The sequence below is a fragment of the Lagopus muta genome, chromosome 6 (genome assembly GCF_023343835.1).
Source record: "Lagopus muta isolate bLagMut1 chromosome 6, bLagMut1 primary, whole genome shotgun sequence".
Classification (NCBI taxonomy): domain Eukaryota; kingdom Metazoa; phylum Chordata; class Aves; order Galliformes; family Phasianidae; genus Lagopus; species Lagopus muta.
Window position 1 is genome coordinate 16,470,368 of NC_064438.1, and position 25,035 is coordinate 16,495,402.

General features: G+C 37.3%; 1 protein-coding gene and 1 long non-coding RNA gene across 8 annotated transcripts in view; one reads left to right on the forward strand and one right to left on the reverse strand.

Annotated features, from left to right (window-relative positions):
• Nucleotides 1-25,035, reverse strand: part of LOC125695404 (uncharacterized) — a 45,360-nt gene that overhangs the window by 14,016 nt on the left and 6,309 nt on the right. The window contains exons 1-8 of one of the 5 annotated variants that reach the window (XR_007377941.1): nucleotides 18,312-18,426; nucleotides 16,196-16,338; nucleotides 11,479-11,722; nucleotides 10,342-10,547; nucleotides 9,411-9,526; nucleotides 9,129-9,321; nucleotides 8,609-8,649; nucleotides 1,207-1,355 (exon numbers count right to left, since the gene is read on the reverse strand). This is a non-coding gene — a long non-coding RNA (uncharacterized LOC125695404). Of the gene's footprint in view, nucleotides 1-1,206; nucleotides 1,356-8,608; nucleotides 8,650-9,128; nucleotides 9,527-10,341; nucleotides 10,548-11,478; nucleotides 11,723-16,195; nucleotides 16,339-18,311; nucleotides 18,445-25,035 lie in introns of those variants that run through there. The other 4 variants (XR_007377945.1, XR_007377943.1, XR_007377942.1 and 1 more) reach the window with 4 other exon arrangements.
• GAL (galanin and GMAP prepropeptide) lies at nucleotides 10,564-18,456 on the forward strand. Of its 3 annotated transcripts, none has more exons than XM_048949765.1 (7): nucleotides 10,564-11,360; nucleotides 11,552-11,632; nucleotides 12,064-12,118; nucleotides 13,081-13,152; nucleotides 13,549-13,629; nucleotides 16,131-16,208; nucleotides 18,346-18,456. In XM_048949765.1, exons 2-7 carry the CDS (start codon nucleotides 11,552-11,554, stop codon nucleotides 18,396-18,398), a joined length of 420 nt encoding a protein of 139 aa, XP_048805722.1. In that variant the 5' UTR covers nucleotides 10,564-11,360; the 3' UTR covers nucleotides 18,399-18,456. The 3 variants fall into 3 exon arrangements, with proteins under 3 accessions (XP_048805722.1, XP_048805721.1, XP_048805723.1); XM_048949764.1 differs by having other exon boundaries at nucleotides 10,565-11,360; nucleotides 13,543-13,629; XM_048949766.1 differs by lacking the exon at nucleotides 13,081-13,152 and having other exon boundaries at nucleotides 10,579-11,360; nucleotides 13,543-13,629.

The following is a 25,035-nucleotide window of genomic DNA, read 5'->3' on the forward strand; positions in this document are numbered from 1 at the left end:
GAGACTGAACGCTGTAATTCCTGTATTTAGTCTTGATGATTTTTTCCCTTACATTTAGTGGAAAGAATCACAGGTTGACCATAGGTGAGTGTCAGATCAAACAGATGAAAGATGTTCAGAAATCAGAATTCCATATGAAACACCACCATCCTCCTTCATCAAAAGAAAATTACGTGAAAAGATATTTCCTGATGAAATCTCTCCAGAAGGCATTTATCTGTCCTTATGTTTAGCTTCCAAATTTTATCAGTCTAGCAACTTCAGCAACTGTAAGTGCAAACCATCTAAGAACAGGACAAGACCATAGAATAGCACCTCTATCATGGTCAGTCTTTCCAAATCAGGAAGTTCATTTTACCAGGGCATAATCGTTTTCCAAATTTTGCTCTATGTTCAGGTGTGCCTTGACAGAAGAAAGTCAAATCGCTAACCAGAACGTGATTATAACTTCAGTACAACAATGAAGTGCTGAGAAGGAAAGCTGGCTTTTGCAGTTAGTGTACAGAGAGATTAAGATGGCTCAGGAGCCAGTAACAGCACAGTTGCTCTAATACAATTAATCTAACAAGAAATAATTTGCTCTTCCAAGAAAAGCATTCCCAGTAAAACCATTTCCTCAGCACCCAAACTAGTTCATCCCAAACCAGCTGGAGTTTCTTCTATGCTACTCTACAGGAAGTACCTGAAGCATAATCGTTCTGCTCTCTTTCCAGGAAACACTTTGGTCCGCATGCTAAAGGAGATGGCATGCTGCCCTGACTTAGAGGAGACAGGGATTTCAGGACAGAAGAGCTTTCTGTGATCTTATTTTCTTAAGGCAGCCTGTTACTGTTTTGAATGTTTGCAATTCCTGTCAAAGCACTTCAGCCATGCTTTATGAAGAAAAGCAGGATACATCAATCTCATTTTTTGTACAGCAAAGTTTCTAAAATGACCTTTTACTTGATGGAAGACATTTTGAAAGACACACAAAAATTCAAAAACAGAAATAAAGATTGAAAATGGTATGAAGATATGAAAAAGAGGTCAGGTTCAGTTGTAGTGAAGGAGTTACCCTGTGTCAGCTCTATTAAAGTCTGATAATACAGAAAGGGTACATCATATGTATTTTTTTTTTTTTTTTTTTTTTTTAAAACAGAAATACCTTTATATTTGGAGATGGAACTAGTCATAAAATCAGAAGATATTACTCTGTAGTGGGCTTACATGCCAAGATTTGGTAACAGGGCACTGCTCCACATCAGATCACAGCCAGATCCAGCTGCTCCAAAGGGATCCTCTGCTGTTCATAGTGATGCTGGATGTTCTCTGGGACAGCAGATTTAAGAAAGGAAAACGCTGCTGCACAACAGTATCTGGGAAAGAGGAATGAGAATTGTTACTACCTAAGCATTTCAACAAGCAGTCTCTAAAGAACAGGTCACACGAGGTTCTGCATCTGCAGACAATGATCTTTACAGAATGACAGCAAACTGCACCTCCTTCTATAGCCTGACATCTGAGACTTGCAGGTCAAAGAAATCATGCCTTCCAATGAATAATACATACGAACTGCCAGAGTAAAGGTCCTCCAGAACTTTCACTTTTCTCTTTGCCCACTGTTGAGTAAGAAAAGAGCCTGGAGAGAAAAAAATCTGGCAGTCTTCAGTGCAGAAAGTCAATGGGACTTAACCCATTTACTTACCTTTATAAACTTTTGAAGTCATTACAGTTAATAAAAATTTTGATTTTATTTATTTCCTCTACATATTACAAAAGAGAAGCCAGCTCTTTAATCACAATCAGTGCTTTCCTTAACATCTTTTGGAGACTTTAAAAGACCAAAAAAACTCACCTTAAGCAGATAGCCTTCTGAGCAATGTAACAAGAAAGAAAATCTTAATTTGAGAAGCATTTATCTCTGCTTTTCTTCTTGTTAATGAATCTCGGGTATTTACAGAACAGTCACCTCTATAATCTCTCTGATTAAAAGAATGGTAAGAAAAGTCAGCAAAATGAAATGAAAACCAAGAGTTTACAGAGTAGGAGCTGACAAGAGGAGCATGAAGCATCCACCTACACAGGACGTGCCCTTCAACAGATTAAGCCCCGGCATTCAGAAGAAAAAGAGCTCAAGTTTTTGCATAATACATATAAGATCAGCGCTTTCACGTGACCTACAGGTCACAAAGAAGCTTTCCTTTATTTTCTTGCAACTTCAATAGAGAAATACAGGAGACGTACTGCTACTAACTGTAAAAATGTATGAACATACTGATATTTAACTGTATAAAAACTATGGGAGTTTGCCTAAAACATAAAGTTTAATCAAACATTGCAAATGTAGCCGAGCCAAGGAAGTGCATAAATAGTTTCTGTTCTATGTATACAAGTGGTCAGAGCCTTTTGTCCCCATGGGAGGCCATTAATCCCTCAGGTACAACAAAATCTCCAGATTCTCCAATTATTCGTCTGGTTTGCTCCTTTCCTATTTTTCTTCTGATGACAGAAGAACCTCATAAGATCTAAATTTCCCCATTTCTTTGGCAATGGAGAGCAGAAACAAGTAGAAACCATGAAACTCTTTCTTACTTGATACTAAAAGGTTGACATCTACTACTCCAATTTGAAGCAGCTAGAAGGCTTCTTCACTTTTATTTCTTAGGATGATAATAACAAAGTAAACCAAACAAATCTGTTAGAACCTGCAGGCCAAAGCAAAGAGAACATGTTTTTTCCTGGACTCAGTAAGAGAAAATGGACCATCACGGTCTGCCTGCCTGCACTGCTAATAAAAAAATAGACCTTTGTTACTGCATAGCCCTTGGAAAAGAGACCAGATACTACTGAAAGGATCTGGTGGAATTCAAAAGAAAGTGAAAGGATATATTTACTCTCATAAGAACACATAAGATTTCTTCAGGACTGCTCTGTGGGCTTAAATTAAGTACTGGAGAACTCTCACTATATAATCCTGAGAGATATTAATAGTGAGAATTTTGGAAACAGATTAGAGGAAAGATCACTGGAAATTGTTCTGTGCATTATATGAGTAGTCTTTAATTGTATATGAGGAAATATGTCTACTTAAGTATTAGACTATAAAAATACAGTCCTTGGAAAATTGTATATGCCCTTACAACACGCATTTATCAAAAGTTTTAAAGAAAGGATGTAATAAGGATTTATTTATAATCCTTGTGTGCCACAGGGGCATGCTTTCAGTTGGTTCAATAACATGGCTGATAATGTTAAAGAGGTACTGAATATTCATTGTATTTGATTGGATCGGTAGCACTTAATTGCTCTATAAGTGACAGAATAAAATGGAGTTGCTTTCATTAAAAAACATCTGCTTCTGTTGGCTTCTTCTTTGCAAGAACTTCTCATAGAGAGCCAAGGGCTGATGAAGCAAACAGTACTTCTCAACACTGCTAGCTAAAGACAGCTCTGTTGTAAGTACAAGAAATTGTAAATATACAGCATTGAATGGAAGGACAGATGGACATTTTTTGACAAGATAGGGAAGAACTACAAATGTAATTACCTTCCTGTTTATTATAACATTAGCAGATGTTTAAGCTACACCTTCTGCAATTTTATTAGTAATGATAAGCAAACTAAAAATATGCATTTAGAATCTAAGAGTCAAATACAGATAACTGAGTTGCACGTGCAGCTGGTTACTGCTCACGAGCTTCTGGTGAAATGCAACCAGCTCCCATAACCATGGCTGGATAATGCCTTGATCTTTGTTCTTTTTAAACTTGTATTAGATTCAGAGTAAAATCTTCAACAATCCGTTCAATTAAATACATAGATCTTATTCTGCAGCTAGGAGGCTCTATTTTTCAATTTACAGTGATTAGGCATAGGGCATAATGCTGAACAGGATGACAGATGGTTCTGAGAAATCCTGAATAAATATTGGAATAAATTTTGTCTCAGCATCGCTATTCCAAAATACAGCTGCTGTTTTCACTAAATTACTGCTAATTCACAGTCACATATAAAATAGTCATGGTTCTTAGAATGTCAGGTTATAATTGCTGATGTTCAAATAGCATAAGGCAAAGTGCTCCAATGTTAAACCCATTGACTTCTTGTATGGCACAGATTCAGGTACCAACTAATACAAAAAAAAACAAAACAAAACAAACACTGTATTTGCTTTTTCTTTTTTTTCTTTTTCTCTTTTTCTTTCTTTTTTTTTTTTTTTTTTTTTGTTGACATTTATCTCAAGACAAGAGGAGCTTAATGGAGGCTATGCATTCTGTTTCATACGAACTCTGTGTCAAAGAGCACTAGCAGTGACCTGACTTTCTCCTGTTGCAGCTACGAACAGTTTAGGACATGTACAATGATAGGATACTGCAACATAGAGAATTCTAATAAATCTAAAAGCAAATTGGAAAAAAAATCATCTTGAGCACAGCTCAAAGGTGGGGACTTTCCACCTTTGGCAACACTCAGAACTCAGGTAAGGCTCTGAGGTTAGAGCTCAGAGGATGTGCTACCTACAGAAGCTGATCTAGACAACTTCTTCAGTTTGTTTCCAATTTAATTACTGTATCAACCTACGAAAATCTAAAGAAATTCAATAGTTCAGAAAGTATTAAGTTAATTAAACCTGATCTGTTACAGATTATGACTTAAGGTTGGCGGCCTTCTTCATTTCTAGCATTTTCCAAAATGCTCTGAGGCAAAACGAAAAAAGAAGACAGCAAAATGATGCTGATAAACTATTTTCCTTCAGGAAAGCAGACTAAAGAAAGTACAGATAAAACGAGGCAAGGACAGAGAGAATATGAAAAGGGGCAGTGGTTCTACAGCAGTGCAAAAGAATGACAAAGGAAGAGTAAAGGAGATTAAGAAGGCAAGTAAGGGAAGCTGGCAAGTAAAGATGCTGCATGTGCTGGGATCAATCACAACAGTAACAAATGCAGATCATGTCGTAGCATAAATAGGCCGGAAACACTTGTAAGAAATGTGCTGTGCACAGGTCTTGTTCACACAGACAGGCATACAGGCAGACTGGAGAGACTGCCTATTTGAAATGCTTCACTTCTGAAGTATTAAGTAGGCCTGTATTATACATGACACCTTCCCTCAATCTGTTCTCTACAGAAGCCTCCACTTAAATCCCCTAATACTAGGTTTTTAAAGAGTCCTTTTCTACCTTATAGCTATTAAGTCTTTCCTAATAGCCACCCTCAGCAGATTTTTTTCTTGCAGATTAATCCAGTCCTACTTATTCCCATTAGACAGGGATAATAATCAATTTTCTTATTGTTTAGAGGAATATCATTTGTGGCTGCAATTATCTGACATTAATTTAGGCCCCTAAAGGTGAGCTACATGTCAAGCATTTTATTGCAATTGATGGATAGCTAGCCAAATGGGTCACTGCAACCACACGTAGATGGTTATATTAGCTTAAGTGGTGTCACTCTTGACAGTATTGATTTCCTCTCCACCTATCGTAGGAGCTTGATATCTAACTCATATATAAGTAAGTTCCTCAAGCTAAGAAGCTGAATCCTACCCTGTATGTCCTATACTTCTTTATTCTCTAGAGTTTTCTTGGGGAACGTGATTATCTCAGACTCTCAAAGGCATTTTTTCCTGTAATAAGAAAACTTGGGTGGGAGGCAGTGCTAAGCAAATTAAGTTGATGTGATGGAAAATTCAGTCCGATCTGGACCATGATTTTCTACAGTCTTGCTAGGGCTGTTTAAGAGATTTGTTGAGGAATTTGTTCATGTGCCTTTTTCTAACACACCATTTTAACAGACTGTCTGCACCTTAATAGCCTTTGCTTAGTGGTTTTGGTTTGCCTCAAACTTTCAGTCTTCTGTTAATGTCTCCCAAGCAAATAAACCCTGCATACCTCACGCTGGCTGAGCAGTGATCTAAATTAAGAGCACGGGCTCCCTCTGTAGCCGCTGGAAAGAATAAGCATTATTTGTGCCCACAAAAGACAAAAAGCCATGTACTCAAACAGAAAGTAAGCAGCTTTTTTTTTTTTTTCCCCCCTTATTGAATTCATAAACATTCATTTTCAGCGATAGGAAACCATTGCATGGGTATCTTATTTAATCTATCCTGTGCTATCATTGGCATTTTTATTCTGCAAAGCCATGGAAAATGGCACATGCAGCACAGAGATACTGACATTTCTCCCCCTCGCTCCACATTCAATCTTCAAATTTAAAAAAAAGGCCAATATGTCCAACTATATGTCAAAAGTTTTGATGGAAGCTAGGATCTTGGAAGCTATTAAGCATTTGTGTTCCCACTGAGAATCAGAAATGTTATGAGTGCTCAGCACACATCAGGATCTCAGCATATATCCTAACAAACGTGACAGAAGTTTTGCCTGCTCCTGAGTCAGAAATGAGAACAAAGATAATTTTAAAGCAAATTTCAGCTTTGCCTGATCTCTTCTGAACCACGTATCTCAACAGACCGTAAGATTTGTTACTTCTATCAGAGCTGAAATGCTATATTTGAAAGTGGGCTCACTGAGAATTGTTTTAAGCCTGAGATGAAACGATTTTGGCTTGGGAAACTTTGGGGTTGGTTTGGTGTTTTGAAGGTTTTCAGGTATGACGGGGAAAAGACTTAGAGGAAAGAAATCAGAGCATTATTGTTTCCCTATTTCTTTTTCCACTGAGAAGATGTGGGAGCACTCCCTGTTCAGCTAACATTTCCCTGTGTTAGACCAAACGTGCCAAATCCTTTCCACTTCTGGAAAATTTTCTTTGTAAATTTTAAGAGATTTCAAAGCCACTGCAGAAATTCTGACAGTTATGATGCTGTTGTCAGATAAGGAACTAATGTTACTTGCAACGTATGCAAGATTCTATTTTTTACAAACGGAGAGGGAGTGTCTCTGAAACCATTCCCTTCCTTGCGGGGCCCTATAAATGACAGTGGTGGAGCAGAGGCTCTACTACATACAGCTACTTTGCCCAACTAGCAGTAATCTGGGGATGCAGGAGACTAGAAAATACAGTAGGATGTGCAACAGGTATTGATCCACTACTGAGAGAACCAGAAACCCTGGACAAATGGTATTTTCTTAGAATTTCTATTTCAGAATCTCAGGGCTTTTCACAGGTTATTAGATAAACTCTCATCGAGATAGCTTCTATTTCAGTCTGCCATCTTTAGGAAATTAAGCTTATGTAATTGCATTGGCTGGCAACCTGTCCTTGAATGGTTTGAAGCTGTTGGCTAGTCCTAAAATCTGACAAATATTTGATTCTCTTTTAAGTTTAAGAATCATCAATCAAGATTTTACACAGTATTATTGAGTGTATAGCAATATGTAATATTGCAATAATGTAATAATGTAAAATAATATGCAATATATATTTTTTGAGAATATTCCTCCAAACCTTTTATTCTATTGTTCGCTTCTTAAATACACAAGTGGCCTAAAATCAATGTGCATCCTGAAGTAAAAAACATTTTGAAAGATATAATATGTGATAATTTTGTTGTATTGATATATGTAGTGTGAATAATAGCACTATTAACACACTGATTGGTGTAAGAACAGGAAATTATTAGTTGATATCAGTGTAATTCAGAAGAGAAAATGGCCCTTCATACAGAAGATATCTATAATATTTAGTTCTATTTGACACTGAGCTGCAGGTGGTAAAATGGGTAAAAGATACTCTCAGTGAAAATTGCCTACATTTTTCAGGAATTACAAATTGGAAAAGTGGGAGAAAAACAATAGTAAAAGCTCTGGAAGGATGAAGAAAATGACCTTTCACTTATTACTACCTTTTTCCTAAGGGGGAAAAAAAGCCACAAAGAAACCCCCCCCCCACCATATTTTCAGTTCCATATTCATTAAAGCAGCAGCAAATTCTACACATGTAAAGGAGCAAAATAATCCAGAGGTTTCTCAAAGACTTAAAGAGTAAGCTACCTTAAAAATGATACAGATGTGTGATCTACATGACTTTCAGGTAAATGCAATGTCATCAGCTTCTGCCTTGTTAGGTTAATAACAAGCAGCTAAGGTATCAAAGAGTGGGGTAATACTGCTGCTCTGTGACACAGCCTTTATTTACCAGCAAACTATCACTACATTTTTAGATCACTGAAGCTGTTCACAGTCTTGTTGGCATCTGGAATTCTTCGTTGCTCCTAGATACCCAAAGCTGTCAGTGTCTGTACTCGACTGGAAAGAAATGTCTTTCCTATTCAGAATTAGATTTAGTCCTATGAAGCCTTGCACTTGTGACCTCCATACTCAGCTATGGTACACTTCTGTATTCAGAGTTAAAACACCAATCTTAAAAATCTACAATAGTTTCCAATGCAGAAAAAAACCGAAAACTCAAGTTGCTGGTGGCACTGCAAGTCAGTGGCCCACTAGTACATACTAAAATAGACTCAGAGATAGACATCTCCACAGCTCTTAAAAGAATCAACTCTTGTTAGTTGGATGATGGCCTCCCCCTAATAAAGCATTTTCTTTCTGTAACATCAAAGTTTTGCTGGAATTACACCACCATATGGGAAACAATTTTGTCTTGTAACTGATCTCTCAAGTCTAGAATTCATTTTCATTGCTTATATAAAATTAGAGATTTTGCATACATACCTGAAGATGATCTTTAACAGTGTGGTCACACTTGATACCACCTGGGAAGAAAAACTCATTTTTCATGAAACTGAGCATCACTCTGTGAATACTTCTAGTGTTTTATTTACTATAGCCTCTATCCAGGCTGTACAGCTTCAATAAAGAAACAGCAGAATGATTTCTTCCTTTTTCACTTATTATCTCTCAGCAAGCTCTACAGGGAAGGAAGCTACTGTATCTCCAGCTCCTGCCAAAACATACCTCAAATCCACTCTTTTTTTTAGTGTTTTTCCAGAACATTATATAAACACTCATTCATAGCTTATGGTTTTTGCCAATGAAAAATAAAATAAATCATATTACCACATAGAATCATAGAATCACCAAGGTTGGAAAAGACCTAGAAGATCATCCAGTCCAACCATTCATCTATTCCCAATAGCTCCCACTAAACCATGTCCCTCAACACAACATCCAGCCTTTCCTTGAACACATCCATTGCATCTAGAAGAAATTCTTGCTGTTCAACACATACTACCTTAGGATTTAACACTTCTTCACAAAATGAAACCAACAAATACATCAGTGGAGGAATCTGCATGCTGAAGAGCCATCTCAATGGGAAAATAAACCATGTAGTTGAGCAGAAGGCCATTTTGGAAGCTAAGCAAGAAAAGGCAGGCTTCAGGCTAAATTCTAATTCTTCTCTCTAAGCAGCGAGGTTTAGAATTCTTAAAGAAGAAAAAAAAACAGGGAAAATTGTGGGAATGAGAACATCAATTGTAGGAAGGACTGATAAAATTATTTAATTGACACTAACCTAAAGATAGATTGACACAAAATGTATAATGGGCAAATGACGGATTAAACGCTTGAGTAAACAAAGAGGCTTCCTTTTCCATCTGACTCTAGTGAAGATGAAGAGGTCATTTGCCCCTGAAATTTGACAAGATGCAAGAATTGTGATGCAAAGTTGGAATAAAAAACACAGGTTAACACACATTGTTTCAAGTACTTTTCACCAGATCTTGAACAAACAAACAGTAGTCAAAGATAACAGAATTTATACATTTTTATAATACTGCTTGAATGCAAATTCTGACTTGGCTTTAATAATTTCTGTAATTACACTCAAATAACACATAGAAAACATTTTGTGTCTCAGAGATGCTTCAAGTTTCAAAGATTTCTGAGATGTCAAGAAAGCTAAGAAATTTCATTCAGAAGTACATTTTTGATAAAGAAAAACAACTCTTCACAAAAAAAATACAGTGCTGTTTTCCAGATCTATCTATTCTGAGTTAAAAGGCTAATGTGACAGCTGACAGAACATCCTCAACAAATAATACAAAACAACAAAGCAAATTTCTTGCTTCCCATTTATGTACACTAGCATTTAACAACTGTATAAAATAAACTTCATTCAAGCAGTTTTAGATCTGGAATTCAGTGATGATCAGATAATTGCAATGCTGTGGCTTCTGACAAAAGAAGTTGGAAAACAAAGCTATAAGACACAGCTTCTGCCATTAGCCAGTAATATGAACTTTACATTATTTGCTTCTAAACTAGTAGAAGATAGGATATTGTATTACCTGCTAGCAGCCTTTACTCTATATCCAAGTTCACACACACGCTATAAAAGTTTGCAAAGAATATTAAGCAGCTTCAGAAAAAGGAGCTGGAAGTATAACATTCTGTACAACACCTCTTAGGCTCTTCATACTGAAAGAAGAGTTGAGGGGACTTACACTGAAAAAATATGACTTGGCAGGGTATATTCCCTGACACTGGGAAATGACGTTGGGATCTTTGCCTCGTAATTTGGTTTTGCTCATACATACACTGGCTATAAGCACAAATAAGATAAACAACTGAAATCTCACAGGCTGTAATTAAAATGCTGAGGCATGCCTCGTCACTGGGGAGAGCTTCATTACTATCCTTCACGCAAGACCTTAAGGACAAGAAAAAAGTGATATCTCAGATACAAAACATTGCTGTATTGCAGCCTAGGCAATGAACAAACAAGCATATTTCTGACCCACTCCAAAACTAGCAAAGAAGTACAAAGCAGCAAGAAAGTACAATGACTGAGAATCTTTAGCTCTATTTGCTGTGATGCTGGGGCAAAGGCATGCGAGTCAAAGGCATTTTAAGGGACCGTGGGATGGGGAGTGTGTAAAGTCTTTTGCCTTCCCAAATGCAATGCCCAAACACTGCAAATCTTGCTGGTGGGCATCACACACAGTTGTTTGTATTTAGTTCTGCTTCCATAGCAGATTCAGTGAAAAGCGAGCTGAATTCAGCTACGTCTGCTTGGTCTCCACTGATAAGCACACTGCAGCGCATGCCAGACTGCCCAGGACAGAGCTCCTCTCACTGCCAGCTAGCCCAGGGCCACCCTAATTATGGCTAATTGCCCGGACAGTTATCTCTCTGCAGCCTGCGTCGTGCTTCCAAAAGCCTCTAATTGAATTGCTATAATTTTTGCCCTTCCTAATGCAGTGGGTTGGTGAGGTAAAATGACCCACGGGAGGCGGAGAGTGGGGGGGCTCCGCAGCCCATAAAGAGCGGAGGGGACGAAGGGAGGGTGTGCAGAGCCGTGTCCGTGCACCGGGGCCATGCAGTGAGTGCCCACGGGGAGCAGCCATCGGGACTGCAGCTGTGGGACATCCCAGCATCCGTGGGACATTCCGGCAGCAGCCGTGGGACAGCCATCTCGCCACCTGCCAGCTCCCTGTGAGACACCGTTGTGCCCCAGCTCAAGGTACTCAGTCCCTTCCCACCTCTCAGCCTTGTCCCACCGCTCCCCAGAGGGAATCGGGGTGTGGGCCCTGCGGGATGAAGGCTCATCCTCACCCCTCATCAGTGGCCAGTTTGCTCACCTGCTATGCGGATCCAAGCTAGAAGCCAGGCAGCCAGCGACTTGAAGCTTACCCTGGTGCGGTTTCTTTTCAGATGCAGAGGTGTGCGGGTTTCCTGTTTCTGTCTTTAATCCTTTGTGCCGCCCTGTCAGAAACATTCGGACTGGTTTTGTCTGTAAGTATTCATCTCCCACGAGGGTCCTTTCCACTGGGCAGCATCCGTGCCAAAGCTGACAAGCGACAGTGAGCTCTTTCATGATATACCCTGCGTTTAGAGATACAGCAGTGAGACAAGACGTAGCACTCATACATTTGGGGCTGTTAATTACTTAAATACCAGGCTTTTGAATAATAGCTCCCAAGTCACAAAGAATAAGAAACAAAGGTTTAGAGCAAAATTCAATGGGTACCCATCCCTGTCTGACTCAGAAAAGGTCAGATAAATGCTTTGATATTATTATATTATTTATTTTTCACCATATTTCTTGTATTTCAAACCTTCAGAAGACACTTCTGGTAAGCGAGCATCCATTTGGGTGCTGTATGCCTTCTTGCCTTCAGAGCGTAGCTCAAGCACTAATCTACTTGCATTTTTCTTTCTTTGAGGCAAAAGAAAAAAGGGGCTGGACTTTGAACAGTGCTGGTTACCTACTTGGGCCACGTAAGTCAAGTGCTCTTTCTCGTACTATTTCAAAACTCAGAAGTTTCTTCTTGTAAAACTTTTTGTTTGTTGTGTGCTACTCACTTCTCTGACAACTACACTGAGCCTGCAAAGACTGAATGCTTGTTTAGATATTTATTACGTGCCTATTACAGAGCTGAGTTGCCTTAGGCAACAATTGTTTTCAGAAGAAGAGTCATGCTGTGAGACTTTATACACAGATGCACATCTAAGGCACTCTTTGTGCTACTGATCTGTAATTTCCATATGGCAAATACTTCATTTTACCTTTTTCCCCTTTTTCCTGGAAGTGTTACAAGACATCATAGCATCCCAGATGTCAGAGGAAGAGTGACAGAATGTGAAATTCTGGCATTACTCAACTTATTTCAGATTTCAGTTAAAATCTGTTTGAAAATGGCTTTAATATACTACTATTTAAAAAAAAAAATAATCCAAACAAATTAAACCAATTACAAAGTGCAAAGTCATGGCTGTAACTGTAACACTTCATTGTGTGACACCAGGTACATACTATTCAAAATACAGCCACACATACTGGTTCACAATGATGAAAGATCATTGGATTATAAGAAAATAGATGCTGTGTGTGCATTTGTAAGAAAATGCATGTACATTATAAGCAAAATGGAAATACAGTGCTAAGCTGTCTCAAATATCTGTCTTTCATCATTTCTGGTTAATGTAATTACACTTTTTACCAATGTTTGTATATTCTCAGTCTCAGTGACACATGACCAATGCTGCAGCACCTACTGTAACTCTCCTTATACAGACCACATAAAAGGATACATAAAACTGATTAACGCATCTTAAGTGTGTTAATTGGCATTGCAAATTTATGCCCCACAGCAGATCTAACCCAATTGACAAATATGGAAATGTGCTTTTCAAATGCCGTTTATCTAAGACTGGGTAATAGGAATCATCCTTTGTTGCAGGTCGTATTGATCACCTTTTAATGATAAAGGAAATGCCCATTGCAAGGGGGAGAGAAGAGGCACCAGGGGCATGTAAGATAGTTTACATGAATAATCTTCAAAAATCTATCTGCAGCTTGTTCTTTACGTAAACACCTCGGCAACACTTTCTAATGGCAGGAGAAAGGATAGCAAAAACAGCCTTCCAGATTACACCCAAATGTACAGACTTACGTTTTACTTAGACCTTCCATTGAATTCAGTAACAGGTTTGACAAGTATGTACATGTAATGCAGGACAGAGTCTGAAAATGATAAAAATCATAACCGCAAATGTGGAAGAAAGGTTATTTTAGTGACTTTTTTTTTTTGTACATAAGCATCTAACAAAAGTGTTCATTGTGATCTTTTCATTAAAATCCATGAGAGGTAAAGGTTGCTGCCAAGTCAATTAACTCCTCTGATTTCTAATTTATTTGTCAGATGCAGTAGATAACCACAGATCTTTTAATGACAAACATGGTTTCACTGGTAAACGTGAAATACAGCCTGATGAGGATTTAAAAGCAGGTAATTAAATTCTGAAAGTTAGTACTGTTGATTTTTTAAGATGTCTTAATTTATTTACTGTCATTGATCTAAGTTAACTGCTTAGATATAAGGCTCCTCCTGCACTTTTGCAGATATCCCACTAAGTATTGGTGAGCAAGAAAATTTAAATTTCACCCACTCAGACTGTAAGTGTGCTTAAACTCTCTGTTGCCTTGGGAAAAGTGCCATAATTGTATTACTTTAAAAGCAGTATGATTTATTACACTTTAAATACATTGCTTTTTCTTTCTGCATACACAGTTCAGTATATCAGACTTCACCCCAGACAATCAAGAGCTCATTTTTGTCTAAGAAATGAGATCATTCTTTCCAGTAGGGAAATCAACAGAAATAGGCAAATATTTTTTTTGATTCTGATATTACAGAGCTGAAACCAACTGAATTAAAACTGTATGGCACTGCTTATGTTAGAAGATTATCAATCATTTAAAATAAGCTCTCCAAGTTAAGTTTCACATTGTTTCTGTATTTAAGCAATTTGCATTGTTTTTATTAAAGCTAGAGAACCGGCTTTGCCCAAAAACTAAGGCAAGTCAATTAAAGTCAACTCAAATTAATATTTACCTCAGTTTTTGTGTTTCCAAAATGACTGCCGTTTTAGTGCTGGTTTGTAGTTATATTTTAAAACAACAACACCCAAACAAGAAGTATTTCCTCAACATCAGTACAAAGGTAATACTTCGCCAATCAGAAACAATAATAAAGGCAGGCAGCATTTGCAATCTAACAGTGTGGTGCACAAGGCAATGCTGCCATTTGCGAATGAACTGCCAGCTCCTTCACTGAATTATATGATATTTAAGAATTTTGGAACTCTATGGAACTGCTGCTTGCCCAAACTTACAAGAAAACATAACCAAACCTGTCTGGGTGGGACCTAAAAATACATATAACTGCCTCTGTTATTAACCATATTTTAGATGTTTTTCTCTTCAAGAAATGCTGCAAGCCCTCCTGATCAACTTGAGCTTATAAACTGTATTAGTCACATAATAATAGACTAAAAAAAAAAAAAAACAGCCCCCAAACCTTACCAAAATCTATGAGAACATTTAAGGAAAAATCTTAAGCTACAAAACAAACAAACAAACAACTGTTTTGTTGCTAGAGTCTGCACGTAATTGGCTATACAAAAATCAGTCATATATACTCAGTGGAATGTGTGTATTCTCAAGTCCCTAATATATATATATATATGCAATAAATACCAGATGATAAATAAAATATGATGACTAGTATGGTCATATTTATCATCATAAAAATCCATAACAAATGAGATCAGAATAAAATGAAATTAAGAAAAGAATTTCAAATGAAAACACAAGTGTTATTTACATAAAAGTTAACATGTTTCTGCCCATCCAAAGGCTGGAAGCTAAGACATCTAAACACAACTTCCACACAGATCCTTAAATGCTGACTCTATATCAGAAACTTTCTTGCTTTACAATTTCCCATCAATATTTTTCACATGGGCTGCACAGCTCCCTGTGGTCTGCATGTCACTACAGAAATGACTCATTTCTACGGTCAGGGAAGAATTCCCCCAGCATTCACCAGCTGCAAAACCTGCCTTTCAGACTATTTTCTGAGATGAAACATGTCCTCACTGATAACATCAAGGGACAGTATTTTCACCAGTGTGATAATGGACTGTGAGTCAGATTCTGCTACCCACCTCTTCTATATGTAGAGAACTAAAACACTCTGCAAAATTACTACAATTTGTTCTCTAATATGGAACAAGCTTCCACCTCGTTGATAAAAAGCAAGATGTCTCCACTTTTTAGGTTTCTTTTGTTTGCTTGTTTTTTTAATACACACAGCAAACATATAACTCATTTTCCCAAGTAAACAACAAGCTTTGAGAACACTTGATTATTGGAGCAGTTTAAGAAGTATCAAAAAGCCAACTTGCACAAGATTACAGGGAGTAAATAATACTTGTTATACATATGCAAAAGCACATCCTTCTGAGCTTTTAGATAAGCCCCAGACCCAGTTGTTAGGACTACAAATCACTTCTGTATCACTTAACATCTCACTGGGAACAATGTCAGACCTCATGCAGAACTTTTAACTATTTTGTAAAGCTGATGAATTTGCTACATTGACCCTTCCATTTCATCTCAAGCTAGCAGACACAAAAGAGGGAGTTGAGAACGAAGGATAACTCTCCTCTACAATTGAGGCTCACTGGCCTCAAGAATCATGACTGTTAAGCTGTCAAAGCAGTTCCTCTGCAGCAATGGCATACAAAGTGTGCAATTTCCATTTTGAGAATTGCAGCTGCATACCTGAAAGTTGCTTTGCCCTTCCATGAAAAGTGATGTTCCATTTTAAGGATTTTTTTTTTCTAGATTGTCTTTCCAGGATCCTTATGAATTTAGTCACAATGTTGTATGCAATTAATAGATACATTTACGCCATATTAAGTAATGACCAATTTATTTTTTTAGGAAATCTTGGAAGACCACTGGCTGACGAAAACATTGTGCGCACAATAATCGAATTTTTGACTTACTTGCATCTTAAAGGTAAGTGAATGCCTTTTAAATCCAGTTACTTATAGCAGAAGCACGGAAGATCTGTTTCTGTTGGCCTTTCTCCTGTGACATTCAGGACTAGTCTTGCATGTACAAGTCTGCAGTAGATTTGCCTGTATTTCTGGGAGCAAGAGCGGGAGGAAGGGAGAGGAAGTCAGTTCTCCTTTAACATATCTAGGAATACATCTGACTTCATGAGTACAAGCAGTCCTGTCAAAATGTTAGCAAACAGCTCAAAATGCTGCTGGCAAAAGTATGGGAAGTCACAGAGCTCTGGCAAGGTTTGTAAAACTGAGCTCACAGCTGATCTTGTCAGAACAGCAGTTTCATTATATCATTAGGTAAAGTAGAATTCTGTCTGCTTCTGATTTCGTTCATTTTAATCACAATTCTTGGTTTCTTCATAAATTTCTCAAAAAAAAACCCAAAACTTTCACACAAAAAAAGACAACTACATATTTTAAAATGTCTTCTGCCATCCTAAAACCATCTATGAAATATTTTAAACGCTAACATATTTGCAAAGAACATAATGAGGAGAAAAATGATATTTTCTTTGCAAGTGATTGCAGAATTCTGTTTCAGGAAGCAGGCCATCTATTACTTCTATACTCTTCTCTTTGAATACAACAAATTATAAGCAATTTTGTCATGTGCATATGGTGTGGAATAGTAAGAATACGATGTGGAATAGTAAGAAAAAACAAGGTGTTATATATCACTTTCATTATAAAAAAAGACATTCAATAGACCTATGAAATTTCTGTATGCCTAGGAAATAAAATTCTAGACACTCTGGCATAATTTTCTAAATGATTTGCATTCACCAAAGCAAAATAATTTTCACTACTAAAAACAACAACCCAATGCTTACTTAATCAAATTTGCCTTTGTTACAAAAACTCCTTACAGCTAGTGCTAAAGGCCTGAGAGAATTCAAATATATACATATGTTTAAAGAACATTATTAGCATGTATATTCACTGTGGATAAATAAAGATCTTGTTTAGCACTGAAAAGGAGCCCTAGACATTTATCTCCATACCTTGCTGTCTGAGCCTAGGGAAGCAAAAGCAATAACTGGATAAAAAAGGAAAGAATGCAAAACATGCAGAGTGTTAGAGTCCACTGTGGTGAATAGGCTAAGACCTACTGAGCTGTTGGGCAAGAAAATGAAATGCATCTCATAGAAATACAAATTATTTCTTCCCTGGGACGAATGAGGAAAAAAAAGTGCAGAATAACTGTAACTATCAATTCCCTATTTAGCATAGTAATGCCAAACACCTTCTTTTATTCAGAAAAGATGGTATTGTTATCTGTCCTTGGAATACAGGAAAATTGTACCTCCAGAACATATAAAAATGGCTTTTCTTTGAGATAGTTCTTGTATTCCCAGGTTATAAAAGACAGAATATTGTCACACTGTCCCCTAACCTAATACCTAACAGGTACTGCCAAAACCTAGTACAAACTTTTACACCAAATCTGATCTGTGAATTTTGGAGGTGAAAAACACACTTTGATACTACACCTCTGTGGTGGAGATGCTTTAACCTTTTCCCTCAAATGTCACCTTACCACATTAAATATATTCAAGTAGGTATGTTCCTTTGAAGGTGGTGTGTGAACCCACTCATGGAATTCAGCATCAGGGAATGGTGATACTCAGATTACATACAAATTTCTACCTATCTACAAGATGAAGTGATTGTTTCAGGTATTATCTCTATAAGAAATGCCTTAGAGATCACAAAAAGTGGCTTCAGCCATTTTTCTTGAAAATTACTCCCTCCAGTTTTAAAGTCTTGCCCATGTAAATCTGGAAGTAGAACAGCATGTGGCTGTCACTAATATTAAAACCTTTGAAGCTTGGTATCAGTAGTGTCATCTGTCACTGTAATTTCTTTTTTTTTAGTAACATTACAATATTTAACAGGCTGTTAACATTTAAAAGAAATAAAAAGTTCAGAAAGTAACCTATCAAAAGTGCAAAGATTTGCCACTTACAGTTAACAGAAAATATTTTTAAAAATGTGTACTACTGCAACTGGATCTTATGACTTACTTGACAATATTATTATGCATACTTACACATCTGCTAATTCATTGTTTTCCTTCTTCGAAGAGGTGGGAGCACTTGACAATTTATCTTCACCAGAGGAAACAAACCAGTCTTGAAGAAGAAAATATTTTTATTCTGTTGTAGTGCAAATCTGATTCAATTCTAAACAAAAGATCCAGAAGAACAGAAGATGAGACGTATTGTTTTCATTAATCTGAGAAATGGTAAATGATGTTCTGCCTCTTTGGTTTTGTTTTTCTCTCCTGTAATGTTATGGTGTAAAATTTTGGCTTGGTAGGTAAATGATAAAATAAAAATAAACAGCAACGTCTTTGTTCTGTTTCCCTTTAACAAGCGCACGATAATTCACATACAAAACCCAGGCTAAATGAAAAGATTATGCTGCATCTCATAAAATAGAACATAAATACTACATATGGAACATCTTAGCTTACTGAGACACAGGAAAAGTTCAGTCTCAGACTGTTACCATCATACAATGTTTTTAGGTCACATCTTCTTGTACTTCTATACTTCATGGAAATCTTTCTTCCTGTTCATCTGCTTACAGACACGAAATGAGCTCATGTTCCTTTTGTATTTCATATTATTCACCTGTAATAAACCAGTCCAGAGGCTGAAGCTTACTTTTACACAATATAAATGTATCTTGGTTTACACAAACTACGTGTTTAGTTTTCCTATTCCTATGCCATCACAAATACTGGGTCTGTACACTTTAATGAAGAGGTTCTACTGGCTACTCCAGAATTAAAATTACATGTTATGAAGTGCCTTAATTTGAGTCTAGCAAAGCACCTGAAGACATTTAATTCCTCCAAAGAGTTCTGATGTATCAGGACCACAATGCGAGGCCCATAAAGTGTAAATGGCACAGCAGAATTGAGGAGAACTTTTAGAGTACGAAGAGTCTTATAAAGGTTCTTCACATTTGACTTTGACATTCTACTTAGCACAGTGAAATATCATCCTTTCATAATGCTGTTTTCTGGAGCACACAGACTGACAGAAACGTTGCAGAACATTATTACGTAATCTGTTTTTCACTTTTAGCATAGCTGAGTATGTTCTAGATGCCAAGCCATTAGCAACTAATGTGAAACCACAAGGCCATTTTGCCCTGTCAGTCCATCTTTGCTCTTCCTCCAATAATCACTCTGACTATGATTCAGTGTCTGATACACACCTTCAGAAGCATACGAAGTATTTTCCATCACATTCAATAGGCTTTTGGGGAAGGCTTTCGGGGAAGGCTTTTTTCCCCCTACGCTATGTGGTAAACTTATGAGATTCCGAAACATGAAAACAATACAGTGAACTCTAATTTGTGTACATTAGCATTGTTCAACACTTCAAAATTCATTTTTGCTAGTAATTTCCTTATCTCCAGTCATAAATTTGAACCATGGTTTACTAAAATCAAGAGGAACTTTCAGCACCAAGCTCATGAAATTTGGAACGATTCTGTAGGAATGTCTACTTGAAGTTCTAAATGCACAGATTACTTGAAATGCTGAAGACTCATAGGATTAGGTCCCTTGCAAGATTTCCAGAGTTGTCTGGGCAAGGAGGTCCACAAGTTCTTACACATCACACCAAACAGTTAAGTGCACCTATTACAAATTTATATACGTATATCCACAAAAGCTGTCTTTTAGCTGCCCAAAGCAATCCATGTGCTCACATTCAAACATGTTTTGGTAATAATACTCCAAAATACAGAGACATGTGGAATTTTAGAAGTATTTCTTCATTCTCCAGAGCTTTGGCCTTTGGAAATACAAAGGGCCAGAACTGTAAACAAGTATTCTTTGCAGCCAACTTCAGTAAGTCTTATTTTATTGCTCTTCTTTTATTTAAAGCATGGCTTACATTTCCACAACTCAGACATAAATTTTGTAGACAGCTGGAATGACATCTCCATAATCAGACTCTCAAAAAAATACCTAATTAAAAATGCCCTTTAAACTATGATTTGAAAGCCATTTGTTTCATCACAGCAAAGAGAAGGCAGAAAGATTTGTTTCAATCAAAAATTTAAAACAAAAAACCCAAAACCAACTCCTAACCATTTTGTCTACATTTCATTCACTTGCACATTCCCCTGTATCATATCTCACTTCCATTGAGGATTAGATCAACCTTTGGTCTGCACTAAAGATAAAAGCCAAGGTCTAAAAAACAAGTAAAACTTTGTTGCAGTGTTTGCTAATGCAATGAAATTATTTGGCATACAAATTTAATACTGAAAATGAACAGGAGGCTCGCATGATTCTGAACAACTGGATAATAAAATGGAAGATGAAATTAAATGCTGATGCAAGCAAAGTAATATGCACAGAGGAAAACAATTCTAATTTCGCATACACATAATCATGGTCTAAATTATCTCCAGAAAAACAGCTTAGACTCATTGTGCATGGTTCTCTAAAAATGTCATTCTAAACCCCAGCAGTATTTACAAAGGCAAATGGAATGCTAGGAATTATAATGAAAGCAGGCAAAAACTCAAAAACATCACTATCCTACCATTCCCATCTTTGACACCAGTTGTACTTCTGGTCACTGCACTGAAAAAAAGAGGGTACTCTAGAACCAGAAAAGCAATCAAGAAATGTGGTGAGGGTCTTCAGCAGCAGGAAACAATTACAAGCAGAGAGACTAAAGAGGCCGTGACTCATTAGCTGAAGAGATGGGTACAATGGGACATTATAGTCTTAAACGTCACACTTGCAGTGTCTAACGAATTTATTCCGTACTGTAACCCAGGAACTAATGATTACCTAATAAAATGATCACGTAACATTTTAGAACCCCACTCCAGAAGGAGGAGTACCTCTCTGCGCACTTCACAGTGAAACTGTGGTACTGGAAGGCATTGCAGAGGCCATGCTGCAGAAGCAGTTACACTTAGAAGGAAAGTCCCTCAAAAACAATTGCTCCAAATGAACCTACTGGCTCAGAAAGGCTAACTGGATTGCTCCTTAGTGTATAATCAACTTGTGTGCGTACAGAGCTGTAATACAACCCTTGCAACTGTGATTCAGGGCTTAATTAAAGCAGGGATTCGTCATTTGCATAGCAGCTAGCGTCAGTTTACAAAAGAAACTTGGAAAATCCACTTTTTTTGGCTAAAAATGATAAAGGAATTAAGACTTCGTTCAGACAAAAAAGGTACAGCTTTAATATAGTGTTTCACTTGTCAGACAGTCTCACCGATATTTGTTTAAATGCAGAGCAGTTCAATGCAGAAGGGTATTTCCAGATGGTGCACTTGATACAGAACAGTCTATTCAGATTAGGAAACCATTAAGCAGCTGACAGGGTACATGCATTTTCCCACCTGTCTACTCATGTAAAGGTCAGACTGCAAAATTAGCATACAAAAATTAGATAGGGACTCAGAATAATGAGGAAGCTTTATACAGGAATTGACATAACTCTGCTTTCAAGTTTAACGTTGCAATAGTTGGAAGCAAACTACAGCCCTGTTTCATATGACCAGCACACTGACTTCCCAAGCTAATGGAGAACCTCGTGACAGCTCACAAAGGACTCTGACAATTTCTTAGCTGTACTTTCAGACAATTTTCAATTACTTAGCTGCTTTTCAGACAAGACAAGGAGATAATGAGGTGAGACAGTACATGAAGTAACACGTTAATAACTCACAGCAAAAGCTATGGATTAGTTTTATATAATTTCAGAGAATGGGACAAAAAAAAAAAAAAAAAAAAGCAAGTCAGAAATGGGCACCAGGGAATAGTTTGTAATTTACCCAGGATATAAATTACCTCAAGGGATTTCTAAGGCAGACGTGATGCTTGAAAGGAAGTTGAGAGCTAAGCGTTATCAGCAGAACAAATGAAATTTCACCAATTGGTGAAGTTCATCAATAAATTGCAGCTCTTTTTCTGTCACTATTTTGTGTCCTATCATTTACTTTTAAATTTGTAATGCATATAATAACAACTCTGATACTTACTTCGGTGAGGAGCGAGGATCATTTCTATTGCTATAAGTTCCTATGATAGCCCTTTAGTCTTATTTCGGTTACGGGGGATTATATCCTGCTTTACTAAGCACCCCTGTTCTGAAAGATCGAAGATTTAGGAACCAGCATTTTTGGGGTGGATTTCACACTAGCTGATCTCCACTGCTACTAAAACCATTCAGAATGTAGACTCCAAAGCTTTGTGCAAGAGCTGCATGCACTTCTTCTGTATACAGAAATGAGTATTTGGGGGACACTCATGCTAGGCAGCTTCTTTTAGGATTCCTTAAAGCAACTTCAGGTACTTAAGAGGGCAGTTGTGCTAAGTGAAGAGCTGTATCATCATCTGCTCTCAGCTACCCAAAAGTGTGGGCCCTGACTGAATTCAGAACAACAGGCATTTTTGCTAGCTTCTGCAAATGCAGAAGGAACCTCGGCCCAAAGACTTAAGAATAAGCAAAAGCAAGGAGGAAAAATCATCATGATTTTAAAGCTCAGGATTACAGTTTTTATTATAGTTTTTTTTATTATTACTTTCCAAAACGCAGTTTTTCAAGTTGTGCCTGCTTGGCCTTCATGCTAGTTATGCATTTATTTAATATTTAAAAATACACTTCTATAAAGTCAGCATATATGTGACAAATCCTGGCCTACCAAAACTTAGTAAAGCCGTACTGATGACTTTCAGATAGGTTTATGTATATCAGTTAAGATCTGACACATCCAGTGGAGCAGTGTTATAATAAAATCTCATTCATAAGATCTCATAGCTTAGGATTAATATGATTTCAAAATAAAACCTATAGCCATTCTCGTTCCCTAAACAATTCTCCTCCTTCCTGCCTGCTGCAATGCAGATTACCCATGAAATCTTTTTGTTTTGTGCCTTCAAAACCATCTGATTCAATCTGTTAAAGAAATCATACTGTTCTGTATGTTTAGAAATATCCCCATGTCCATTAAATCTTAATTAGGTTTATGTAGTGCAAACTGTTTCTCTTTTTTTCCCCCAAACATTTACATTTTCTTTGTCTTTTGCAGCATTTCCATTTGAACTCCTTTTCCACCACACATCATAGAGTATCTTATCCCTGATTACAGCACTCAACATTTGTTTCCAAATTAACTTTGGTTAAACATTACAAATTTGTTGTGTCAATCACTGTTTTGACATCCTTCTCCCCACTCCAGTTGCCTATTAGCATAATGCACACTAATTACCAGTAAGCTGTATTTATGACAACATTGGCAAGCCAGGTGTTCTTTATTGAGCAGAAAAGCAGATTTAACATACTTTTTCTGTGACCTGTAATAGCTATTATGCATAGGCACTAGTCTTTTCCTCAGTCACGAAAAGGCTGATGCCCCTTACAGAAAAAATTATGCATATATATTTTAAGACATTTTGCCTTTTGTAAATTCAAAGTGGAATCACATCTGTGAACAGGCTTGAAATACATCCACTGAGAATGATGCTCTTATGCTACAGAATTTGGGAAAAATACTTTTTTTGCTGAGCCTTCATCTGGATTTGTAATAAAAACATAAAGACTTGCACCTATTAAAGTTAAAACTCACACCTAATTATAGATTTCTCAAGCCCTGTAAGAAACTAGTCAATAAATTCTTCATCACCAAAAAGCATTCTCAGGTACGGAACAATAATTTTATTTCTGCCTTTCTCAAACCCATCTGAACCTAATGAGGTTCAACAAAGCAAAACGTGAGGTTGTGCACTTGGGTCATAATAATCCCAGGTGTGGATACAGACTGGGAGAAGAACTCCTTGAGAGCAGCAATGCTGAGGACCTAGGAGTCCTGGCAGATGAAAAACTTAACACAAGCCAGCAAAGAAGAGGTCTGTCAGTGGTGAAGTGCTGTAACAGTTTGCCTGGTCAGATTGTGGATGCCCTGTCCCTGGAGGTGTTTAAAGCCAGCTAGGACAGGCCCCAGGCAATCTGATCCAGTACTCCATCTGGTGGTTGGCAACCCTGCCTGTAGCAGGGGGGTTGGAACCTGATGATCCTTGGGGGTCCTTTCCAACCCAAGCTGTTCTGTGAGAAGGGTTTCCAGAATAAAAGGTTTAAGTATTTGCAGGGTCAAGGTTTATAGCTTTTGTTCCTCCCTGTTCTGAATAAATGGTTTGAGTTTTAGACTACATAGAACACATCAGGGTGTTCCATGCAAAATGTTTAAGTGCCATAATTTTTGTGCTTTAATACACGCTTTCACCTGAATGCACAGAAGGCTGACAGCTGGGCAGACTGCAGTATTTGGAAGTCCTGTGCTTCCGAATGTAACAGAAGATTAGATGGCCGCAAGGTGGAAGTGTTGCTCTACTTGAAAAAGAAGCTTGCTTATTTAACATTTTAATCAGTATAAATGGCTGATTTACTTGGAATTGCAAGTACGAACAAAACAGTCTGTACTTGCTAACAGCACAAAATGCACCAGCTGTATTTGACTGAATATTGTTATTAAATTACTTTTGTATTAGAGTGACAAAAACTGAAAACGTCATTGGCTGAAAGACAATGAAAACAAGAATGCTTTACCTATACTTCAGTGAGGAGGAAAACTTGCATTTTACAGTATGTATAGGGAAGATTCGAGTAATATTCAGAGGGCAGTATAGTTGCTGCTTGCAAAAATAGTCCAGTTAAGAAGCAACACAGCAGCTTCCAAAACTTCATAGTGAAAATCTCCCACTGTAAATAAGCTTTCTTTTAAATCTGTTA

Bases quoted from the DNA above. Each gene is read 5' to 3' on its own strand.
- GAL (XM_048949764.1), top strand. From the start codon at position 11,552: ATGCAGAGGTGTGCGGGTTTCCTGTTTCTGTCTTTAATCCTTTGTGCC. The intron at 12,119-13,080 runs GTAAGTCAAGTG...CCTTTGTTGCAG, and splicing joins TGGTTACCTACTTGGGCCAC to GTCGTATTGATCACCTTTTA. The intron at 13,630-16,130 runs GTAATTAAATTC...TTATTTTTTTAG, and splicing joins TGATGAGGATTTAAAAGCAG to GAAATCTTGGAAGACCACTG.